General features: G+C 36.9%; 1 protein-coding gene across 1 annotated transcript; it reads right to left on the reverse strand.

Annotated features, from left to right (window-relative positions):
- Nucleotides 1-876: 876 nt before the first annotated feature.
- LOC130717163 (mechanosensitive ion channel protein 6-like) lies at nucleotides 877-5,416 on the reverse strand. The gene is made up of 5 exons (XM_057567300.1): nucleotides 3,501-5,416; nucleotides 2,469-2,592; nucleotides 1,901-2,194; nucleotides 1,595-1,797; nucleotides 877-1,503 (listed from the first exon to the last, which is right to left on the reverse strand). The coding sequence occupies exons 1-5, from the start codon at nucleotides 5,384-5,386 to the stop codon at nucleotides 1,218-1,220; spliced, it is 2,793 nt and encodes a 930-aa protein (XP_057423283.1). The 5' UTR covers nucleotides 5,387-5,416; the 3' UTR covers nucleotides 877-1,217.
- Between the last annotated feature and the right edge of the window lie 5,593 nt (nucleotides 5,417-11,009).

The raw sequence follows: 11,009 nt of genomic DNA on the forward strand, positions 1-11,009 counted from the left end.
AAGATGATGGTGGTAGTGAGTGGTAGAGAGGTGGGTAAAGTGGCATCAAGAAATGGTATCACAAGATGGCGACGGAGGATGAGGATGATGGTGGTAGAGAGTGTCATGCAACAATGATGATGATGGTGAAGTATGTCAATCAGCGACGATGGTGCTCATTAGGACTGTTCATGGTTCGGTTCTTTGCTTGAACCGAACCGAACCGCACCTGAACCAAAATTTTGGTTCAAGAAAATCGAACCGAACTGATATAGTATGGTTCGAACCGAACCAAACCGGTTTCAAATTTTGGTTAACCAGTTCGGTAAAATATGCATATTTATAGATGGTTCGAACCGAACCGAACCGATATACTATGGTTCGAACCGAACTGAACCTGAATTGGTAGTTGATATTTTGGTTCGGTTACCGAATCGGTTTTTCAATTTAGGTTCGAGTTCGGTTCGGTTCTTAAAGGTTCGGTTCTTGAACGGTTCGGTTTCGGTTCTTGGTTAGCTTCGGTTCTCAGAGAACCATGAACAGTCCTAGTGCTCATAATTTAAAGATCGACAAAACTTTATTACGGTTAAAAATCATTAAAAAAAACTAAAAGTACACTATATCATAATAAATAGTGTTTGATCAATTTGTTTCTTTACAATTTAAGTGATTAGACAAATAACTATTGAGTCGGGTGTTTTTCATTTTTAATAAAAAATAGTCAAAAAAAATTTCGAAATGAAAAATTAGTCAATTTTTTACTTGTATGGTTTTTGGATTGGTTAATAATTTTAGTGTGTTTTTTCACTTCCTTTGATAATAAGTACTAATGCCTTTAACAATCAACTAACTAAAGCAATTTGAGATCCAACATGATGATAGAGACGAGGGAGCGACTAATACTAATACTAATAATTTAATTTCAAACAAAACTGCATGAGAAGCATGTAACCAAGAGGCTTTATCAGGTACAGATTAACCGTAGAAGATATTTATCTAACTAGCCTAAAATAACCCAAAGAAACTCTCTTTACAACATAATCCCACCCTGCTATAAAGTAACACTTTCTAGCAGATGATGCCGCGGGGTTCCACGCAGCTTCTAATTCCTCAAAATCAATTCTGACACCCCAGAAGCTACTCATGTAAGCTTCTTCCCATAATTGACTTTGACTTTAGAACCAACTGTAGAAGGATTTCCAAACACGCACCAAATTACATGAGTTTTCTTCTTCTGCTCAGTTTGTGATGTTTGCCCAACTAGGTGGAAGCCTTTCAGAAGTGGTAGGCAAAGCTCTAACGTTAATGTCGAGAGGCAGGAGACGGTAATGAATGTCAAGCTCCCGGAAAATCTTGATCATTTCTTCAAGCAAAAGGGATCTTCTGACAAACCTTTCCCCCATGTCTTGGAAGTTCATTCTGTGAGTTGGCCAGATCGCCATTCTCACCATGTTTAGCTGTTCATGATCCTTGAACACTATAAAAGGTGAAGGATACCAGTGCTCCTTCTTGTTATCAATGTAACTGCATTGTAATCATTAGGAGTTTCAGACAATCAGAAACACACACACAAACAATTATAAACATGACAAATGAGGCAATTTTCAGCACATACCTCACTATTCTGTGTTTCATAAGAGAAATCTTTTCAATAGGGGTAGATACATGTATACAGAATTCAATAGCATCTCCCATGTCAGGACTACGGTAGAAATTATGGATGGACTTGGTGGCAAGGACACTGTTAGGGGTCATAATCTTCTGATTATCATATCTCAGAAATACGGTTGTCAATATGTTCATTTCTTCTACAACCATCTGATATTAGTCAGCAAAGATGGAAAAATAACGCAGAATTAGGCCATGTTTACACGGAAAAAAATAAAAAGGATTTATACACTCATTAAGAGATAAACATTACCTGGACCCCATCAATTTCACATCTATCTCCCACATCAAACGGGTGCATGACAAATAAGAAAACGATGGCTTCAAACACGGTCTTGCAGGTGTTTCCAAATACAAATGCAACCAAGACAAGCTGTGAGCTCACAAAAAGAAGAAATTTGGTGGTGGCAATTTCCATTATCAAGAGCCAAATAACCAATATAACAATGGCAACTAAGATATTGAGCATCCGATGAAGTTTGTTCACTGCTGTTTTGGTATCATTCAATGTCAAAGCAAGTGCTCTCCTCTCCCTAAAGGCATTCACCTGGATAATTATATGCAAGATAGTTCTGTAAATACAATAATAAAACTTAACACAAACAATTGCATGTAAGAGATCATCTTGTAAACATATTGAGAATGTGCTGAAAACATCAAGTAAGCCCTACTCAATTTGCTTACATACATTAAATGATATTCCATATGTGACAGCCAATTAATGCAAGACACTTATAGGTAACTAATTGTTTAGACATGAAAGTAAGTATATCCACGCAGTTCTTCGAAATTATGCTTCATCTGAAGTATTTAATTCTTACCACCCAGTTCTTCAAGGCTGCTTTGCTGATTTTCCCAGTTTCAGAGGCTCCTTCAAAGAGATTTACGGTTTTTAGAGTTTCATCTTCTCGCATAAAACGCCTCAAGTCATCCACGCATATAAACCTGCAAAAAATAAAGCCATGTAATTATAAAGAAAGAGAAAGGATTAATAAACTAGGGAAAACATGTCATTTAATTAATGCATATTAATTCAAGGATTAAGAAAAGACACAGATGATGGAACCTTGTAGAAGGTGATTTGGTCATGGGAGAAGAAGACTAAAACAGAGACTCAAATGCAGAAAAAGAATAAAATGGGAAAGGGAAGAGGAAGGTCAAGAAAACCATCAGTAGAAGGTAAAAATCATTAAAAAACAAGACAGACAATTTAGACTATTGATCTAGCCTAATCAAGCTCATCAATTGATCGATACACATAACCAAACCCGACTATGGGGATAAGTTCTTCTGATTACTTGTATGTTTGGAAAGGTAATTATGGCACTAGAAAACAAGATTTATGTCTTAAGCATACAGTTTTTGCACATTCTATTGAAGTTTAGTAAAGCATAAGTTGTGGAAAAGCTTCTAAAGACATGAGTAAATAAGGTTTGTGAATCAAACTTCTAGAGAATAAAAACATTCACCCCGGGAAAACTCATAAATAAGAGCAAGAAAGAGGAGTTAGGCCCCATAGCTTATTTCAGTTTATCTTACAACACAAGCGCTAATGCAAGTGCTTGGAGAGCTTACTTGCATATAAGTTGTTTTGAGCTTATTTTGAAAGCCTCTCAAATTAGCTTATGAGTTATGAATAAGCAGTTATACCTACTTAAAACTTATTTTGAGATTACTTCAATAAGTATCTCAAATTAGCTTATGAATATGCGCTTATTGCCAAAAGCGCTTAATTAAGCTGCTAACTCAAACGCACCCTTAATCATGAAAGAAACACAGCTCAAAAGTAAAAAGATTGCAAATGCATAAAAGATATAGTCAAACAATATAACAAGTTTTTAATAATGAATAACCTGCACCCACGCCTTGCAACATTCTGAAAGATTTTCTTTGCGGCTGCTTTTGCCTCATTTTCACTTCTAATCTGTGTGGCATTCTCATCATCATTAGGCGAATCAATTATCTGCTCGTCCAATGTAGAAAGGGTCCCGTGCCGGACCATGTTAATCAACCTTTTCATGTTCCAGGCAGAGACATTATCTGGATTCAGCATATGCAGATGATCAATAGTTATCCCATTCCCCTCATCACTCTTCTTAGAAAGTGGCCGCGAAAACTTGCCACTCTTAACTCTGGGGCTTTTCTGTAGCATTCCACTCCTCAACCTCCCACTCTTGATGTTAGAGAATGCAGACTCTCTAAGATCAGGGGGAATTGTAACGCCAGCACTCTGCAGCTTCTGAACCTCATCAGCAAGCCTTTCCTCCTCCTCCTCAGCCTTTCGAAGCTCAATCAGAGGCGGCCCAGAAAGTGTTTCAATCACAAATTGGTTAAACAGTGACTCCTGAATCCTATCAAAGTATGTGCTAACATGGAAAGAAGAAGCCAGAACCTTGACCATGAGGGTTTTCACCAACCACACCACAGTACCCACAAGGAAACAAATCAAGACCTTGGTGACATTTTTAAGGAAATTACCCCGAGTCTCCCTCTCAACTCTCTTATCAAACAAGAGATGCCATGCAACCAAAACAAGCCCCAACCACATGCACTTTTGAACAGGCTTCTTCACCCCATACACAAAATAAAGCACCCTCTTCCTCAAAAGGAAATTCCTCTCAATGCAGAAAACAGCAATCCTTATCACCCAATCAGAAACCAACCTGCCACAGATCAGAACCAGGATCATCATCTCCCATTTCCACAGGTTGAGCTGCCACAGCTTCTTGTCTCTCAGAAGAGGAATGGTAAGCGTTGTTACCAGAGCACCAATGATCAAAATCAAGCTCAACCATTCAAGAAGAACCCAGATGCTGAAGTGATTCTTTTTATACTCATCTGGAAGATCCTCTTCCAAAAACGGATCATCTTCATCCTCCTCACCCTTCCTACCCAGCAACCCGGATAACAATTGCCCTGACCTCGGAACCCGGCCCGACCTCTTCTCCGGCGGATCCTCAGGCGGGTCCATCAACCTGGACTTCGTTTTGGTCTTCATCAACGTAGATCTCCTCTGCATAGAAAGGTTCCGTTCAAACGAAGCGTTGGCAGAGCACATAACAACCTCCCCATCACGACCATTCCCCGCCGGAGACGGCGACCGGCGACGTTCATGATGCTGCGGCGGATGCGGAGGCCTCTGAAAATCCGCCAGCGACGGCGAATCCTTACTAGGCCTCCTCCTCACATGCTCCCCAGCAGGCTCCACCACATTGGACGTAGGCTCCTCAAACGAAACCTTCAGCTCCCTGGATATCCGATGCGTCACCGTCGGAGATTCCTCCACCGGCGCCAGCTTCTCCCGGGCTTCATTCTGAAGCTCATCCATCTCCAAATCCATATCCAGCGAGAAATCACCAGACGCCTTCTGCTTGTGGAGAAACCTCCCAATCAGCTGCGACGGCGGATCCTCCGCCGACTTGCGGCGGAAATCAAAGCTCTCCTCGCGGGCATTGTCACCGCCGGAACCGTTTCTGTTCGACCAGAAATCGTAGCTGGACTCTCTCCAAATCTTGCTAGCTTCAATGGTTGCAGGGTCTCTGTCGTCTCCGTCGTCGTTGATCTTGACGACGACGTCGCCGGCCATGGGAAAAGAGTGGTGGTGGTGGTGAGGGGTTTCCTGATCGAGAAGAATAGGGTAGTGTTCTTGGTCGGTGTCAGGGTTTCCGGTGGCGGAGAACCTTCTAGAGTGTTTGTTATCGGAACCATAAGATTTGAAGGATTTTCGGATAGATTGCATTAGGTTAGGGTCACCGGTAAATATATATATATATATATATATAAACTAGGAGTGGTTAAAGATCATAATCATAATCATGGTCATAAATATAATAAGAATAAGAATAAGAATATATATAAATTGATTGAATATGAATATGTGAATGTGGTTGTGGTTGTGGTTGTGGAGTCAGAAAGTGGGGTTTGGAAAGGAAGAAGGTAGGTCTTTGTGTTTTGGTGACCAAGAAATTAAAATATGACAAAGAAGAAGAAGAATTTCAGGATTGATTGAATTTTGAAAGTGGGTCTTTCTAGGACAATGATGGAAAGAGGACGCGTGTTGTGTGCTGCCAGATGCAAAAATGCTGCTGCAACTGTATATTGATGTTGATCAGGCGAGGCGAATAATGTTGTTTTATATTCATTGTCGGGTTGAGAAAATGAGAGAAAGAGGTAGGTATTCTTTTTACTAAAATATCCTTACGGCCGACCGTCGTTGAGACATTAAAATTACGTTAAGTGGCATGTCTCGACTCGAGTCTCAACCTAATAAACCTTTCTCTTATTGGCTGTTAAGATAATCGATTAAATGTTTAAGAAACTCAGTTATTTATGGAGTGTGGTGGTAGGGTTGTGTTGATGGTCATGTAATGTTTGTTTCAATGTTTTATCTGTGGTTTCTGTTTTGTGTAAATGCGGTGGTCCTTCTCCAACGATGGCGTATCCTTGTTTCTATCTTCAGGAGCATGGTTATGGCCTGTGGGGCTAGTGGATATTTTAGGAATTTTAGTTTTTATTTCCTAAATAAACATACCAGATGAAACGAAATTTTGATTTGTTAACAAAAAGTAAAAAGAGATGAAACGAAATTCTGGTATCATATTGAATACGGAGTATATTTTATGGGTTCTTCCCTCCTGTAAAAAAACAATATTTAATTTATTATACTATATCAGTGGATCTAATTGGATCCTTTCCGTTTATAATTAATTAAGCATGTTAATGGAGTGTTGGGATGGAATCTAAGGTTGTGTTTGATTAATTTATTACCTTAATAATTTTGTTTGGTTTCCTGATTTCACCTTCGCCATTATTACCTTATTGATTTTGTTTCGTTTGATTTAAATTTTTTTTTAAATGTTGATTGAATTATTTATTACCTTATTAATTTCGTTTTGTTTTCTTACCCCCACTTATTATTCCATAAAAAAATACTCCTACTAAGCATGTCCATAAATTTCGTTAACTATATTCTATTTTTCCTATCTTAATTGATTTGGATTTTTTTTGTTTTGAGAAAAATCATTTGTTTTTTTTTAACATAAAACAAATCATTTGTATTATAGTACTTAAATGTTTTGAAATATTTTTTCAATCTTTAAAAATATTTATACAAAAAAATAGATTTAGTACTTTTTTGAATAATTAATTTAAATAGAAAAGAATTTACTGAAGTCTGTCGGTTATTCTGCATGGTTTGCGGTTTTGTTGGGAGCGTGGTTTTACACGTTGATCTGTTTTCCGACTCTACTGTGACATTGAGTTTGTTGCTTAAGGAGCCTCTTGTCTTTCACTGTTATGCGCCTATTGTTAATGAGATTAAGAGCTTGCTTTGTCGGGATTGGGTTGTTCATAGACATCATATTCTCCAGGAGGGAAATGTTGTGGCAGATTTCTTAGCCAAACTCGGTGTGGCGTCAACCTCTCCTAGTTTGGTTTGGGATTCCCCGGTGGATGGGGTTGTTGATTTGTTGAGGGTCGATCTCATGGGCACTTCGTTTGTGATAATCTATTTTTTTCTCTTTTTTTCTTTTTCTTTGCTCTTGTATCAAAAAAATTAACTGAAAAAATGAAATATGCAATCAAACCTGGGTGTACGTTTTATTTTTTTTCTGTCACTTTACTAGTTGTTTTCAACGGTCAATTAATGTTCACTGACCGCCATAAATAACGTATAATTCAATCTTTACCTCTTTTTGTCAGCCGACGATCATAGGGCAAAGCCCATTTTATCGATAAAGTTTACCTGTTGGGTTAAGCTAGTACTATACAATGAGAAGGCACGAACAAGGAGCGACTTTTCGTAAGACTTATATGTGAAGGAGAACATGATTGAATTGTCTTCGCACCAAAACGAGAGGCCAGGTATTCCAATATATTGTATAGGTTTAAGACTATTAGGAGGGCTTGTGAGTTTTAATATGTACTAGTGTACTACTCACAATTAATAACAAGGTGCATATTTTTTTCGAGTGTTGAGTTTATATAAACTTCAAGGTTGGGAATGATCAATGTTTGGAAGAAATTATATAAATGACTTATTCAAAAGTTATCTTTTTCTATAAGTTCAATATTGATATAAGTTTATTCACCAAGTAAGTCAATGTAAACGTTTATTAGCCAACACATGGGGCCTCCACTTTGATTAATCTTGGGGAATTGTTATTCAGACCCCCCCCCCACAGCTATTCAGACCCAAAACATTTTCAGAAATCCAAAAATACCCTTGTCGAACGCACTTTGAAAGTGCGACCCCTCTCTCACTTTGAAAGTGAGACAGGTGAAAGTGATGTCTCACTTTCAAAGTGCGACAGTTGTCTCACTTTCAAAATGCGACAGGTTGCAGAAAAAAAAAAGAGCAATTCTAAAAACGACACTTTAACAGTAGAAAAGAAGAGAGAGAGAGAGAGAGAGAGAGAGAGAGAGAAAGAGAGAGAGAGGAGAAGATGGAGGTTGTTGTTGTGGTGGTGGTGGTGACAAAGGTGGTGGTGACGGTGGAGAAAAGGGGAAAGAGGAGACAGATAGGAGAATATGGAGGTTGTTGCTGTGGTGATGGCGGTGGTGGGTGGTGGTGGTGGTGGAAGAAAGAGGTAAGGAGAGAGGAGAGAGAATGTGAGTGAGAATTTTTTTTTCATTAAGGGCATTTTAGTATTTTTACACATTTAAGGGGGGTCTGAATAGCTGTGGGGGGGTCTGAACAACAATTCTCTTAATCTTGATGTAACACCAGCAATTTTATCTACTTCTTGAATGGAAAACAGAAGTTCAACCAAAAAAACTTCACGATTCATATGTCATCAGTAATTTAAATAATGCTATTTTTATGAAAGAAAGATGATTTAAATAGGATGCTTAAAAATTAAAATTAAAAATGAATAATTTATATAGCATGTATATAAAGAAGATGCGCTTTAACAATTCCATTATATAGTACCGTTACCAAGTACATACAGCTGGAATATGATAGTCACACTCACATCAACGAAGAGAAATTTCTTTTCTTTTTGTCTAATTGCGTATGTATGCTAACACCATAACGTTTAACCAATAAAAATGGCTTTCGCTTATATCATAATAAACCAATTATAACATGACGAATAAGCTAATAAGATGTGAAATGGTGAAGAACAAGACAATAATATACTCCAAAATTGATTCATCTGAGATATGATGGTCGCAAATTGTTTGTATGATTTGATAGACACTTGTCTTCAAGGAATAATAATATTGGTTTTTATTACTGTGTGGACACCCAAGTTTTAAGTCCAAAGACATGGAATATAATAATTTTTTATAACATTTATTTGTTTACGTTAGCAACAGTAATGTAATGTAACGTGCATGTCAAATGTGAATGAATAGTATCATATGTAAGAGTTGTTTGCTTTATAATTGAAGTCAAATTTGCACACATAGACAACTCATGAGGTGTCTCTTTTCCCGTCATCATCGCCGCATATGTTCCGGCCACTTCCCTTATTTTCTCCCATTGTTCGTTGTTTTTTCATTCTTTTTTTCTTTCCAATTAGTTGTTTTTGTCTTTACTTCTTAGTGTCGAATTTAATCTTTATTTTATCAACTAACAACTATTTCGTCGAAGTATTTCTATTTTTCATTTCACACTCACCGCAGTCGCAACCTCAACCGCCACCATGCCGCCTCCATCGCCACCAATCACCACTATCACCACTGTTATCAACAACTTCATCGTTGTCGCCGCCACTGTTGATGTCATTACTGCCGCCTTCACCACCACAATCAGTGTTGTCATTGTTGTGTCGAGAATCATTGTTTTGGCAACCACCATCACCGCTTTCATCTCACTACTTACAATCTTTTTATATGCACTGGAAATGAAAATATTATTTGTTTTATTTTCTATTATTATCATATTTAAGAAGAAGAAAAAAAATACTCCAAACATATGAAGTAGACAAACCAAATTTACTCGAAGGTTGTTCCCTTGAAGTTGCCAATGCCAATTAATTAGCTTTATTTGGAATATTATTAATTTCCATGTGTAAACCTGAAAATTTTCACTAAATTAAATTGGACTGTTATTGTTTTCTAAGATTAGGGAATTTTGTTCCCTAGAAATCAATATAACAACAAATAAATCTAGTTTATTTTAAGTAAAAGGTGTGTTTTTAGTTATAACTAATTTTCATTTTATCTTTTACAAAATCGCACATGGGAATGTGTAGAGATGGCAAATACATTAACATGTAAAAGTTTTCCCATGTTATGTATATATTAATTACCACCAAATAAAGGTTGCCAATCAAATTCAAATTTGTTTACCTCAACTTTTATAGGTATAGGCGTATAGCTTGAAACATTAAGCTTCATGGACATTACGTGTAAACTGTTGAATTCTAATCAACTTTTAGGTGTATCTTAAAACATGTAGGCATATATAGGGCTTACCGGAAAAAAAAAATGTAGCCATATATAGGTTATCATGGGTGAACTGTGAACTGTACAATTAATAATTCAAGCCAACTTCAACATTTCATTTTCATTAACCTTCCAACCATTACAGCTGGAAACTTTTAATTGCACATTATGAAACAGAAGAAGAGAAAAAAAAAATCAGGAATAAGCAATTTCAGTGTGTCTTTCAATTTTATTGAACTCAACATTAATTCATATTAAAATTAAAATTAATGAGGTGTTAGGATGTAGTATAACAGTGTATACCTGGAATATTCGTTTGGTTTGCAGTTAGCAACATAGCATGCACGTACATGAAGGTCAACATGATCTTCTTTACCACAAAAAGGTCAAGATGATTTAGTTTCTTTAAGATGTCCCTCCATTTGAAGTCAATGATCGATGCAGGCAGACAGATCACGAACAAGGAAGTGTCTCGTCTACCGTCATTAACGCACTTGGTACTTGAAGGCATCTTTCAATTCGCTAGTACATCACATTTCAATATAATGAATGCACCACAATTTAAGCTACAATCAACTAAATAAAAAATATTCATTATTCTTCTAGGCTTTTTGCATAAGGAAATAATTTTCTTTGTTGTATTTTCTTTTTCTCACATGAATGATTCACAAAAGTAAATTTAATTTGTGTTGAAAACATTCACATCACGATGGAGCTAACTCTTATTCAACATAGGTTTTTTCCATTTCACATGACTCAAACTCATGACGTTGTATCTTTTCTTGCAAGAGCAATGATGCTAATTTTTTAATAAAAAATAAATACTCATGCAGTTATATGAAAAGGAAACACAATCCAAAATGCGAGGAAGTATAAAAAAAATTCACATGAGTAATGAAGTTTTTTGGCATCACACATATGAATTTAGATGCATCCATGTATATGCTGAAAAAAATTCATTCACTCCA

Source organism: Lotus japonicus, chromosome 5, assembly GCF_012489685.1.
Source record: "Lotus japonicus ecotype B-129 chromosome 5, LjGifu_v1.2".
NCBI classification, from domain to species: Eukaryota; Viridiplantae; Streptophyta; class Magnoliopsida; order Fabales; family Fabaceae; genus Lotus; species Lotus japonicus.

Bases quoted from the DNA above. Each gene is read 5' to 3' on its own strand.
- LOC130717163 (XM_057567300.1), bottom strand. From the start codon at position 5,386: ATGCAATCTATCCGAAAATCCTTCAAATCTTATGGTTCCGATAACAAA. The intron at 2,593-3,500 runs GTTATTCATTAT...TATTTTTTGCAG, and splicing joins GTTGCAAGGCGTGGGTGCAG to GTTTATATGCGTGGATGACT. The intron at 1,798-1,900 runs GTAATGTTTATC...GACTAATATCAG, and splicing joins GTGAAATTGATGGGGTCCAG to ATGGTTGTAGAAGAAATGAA.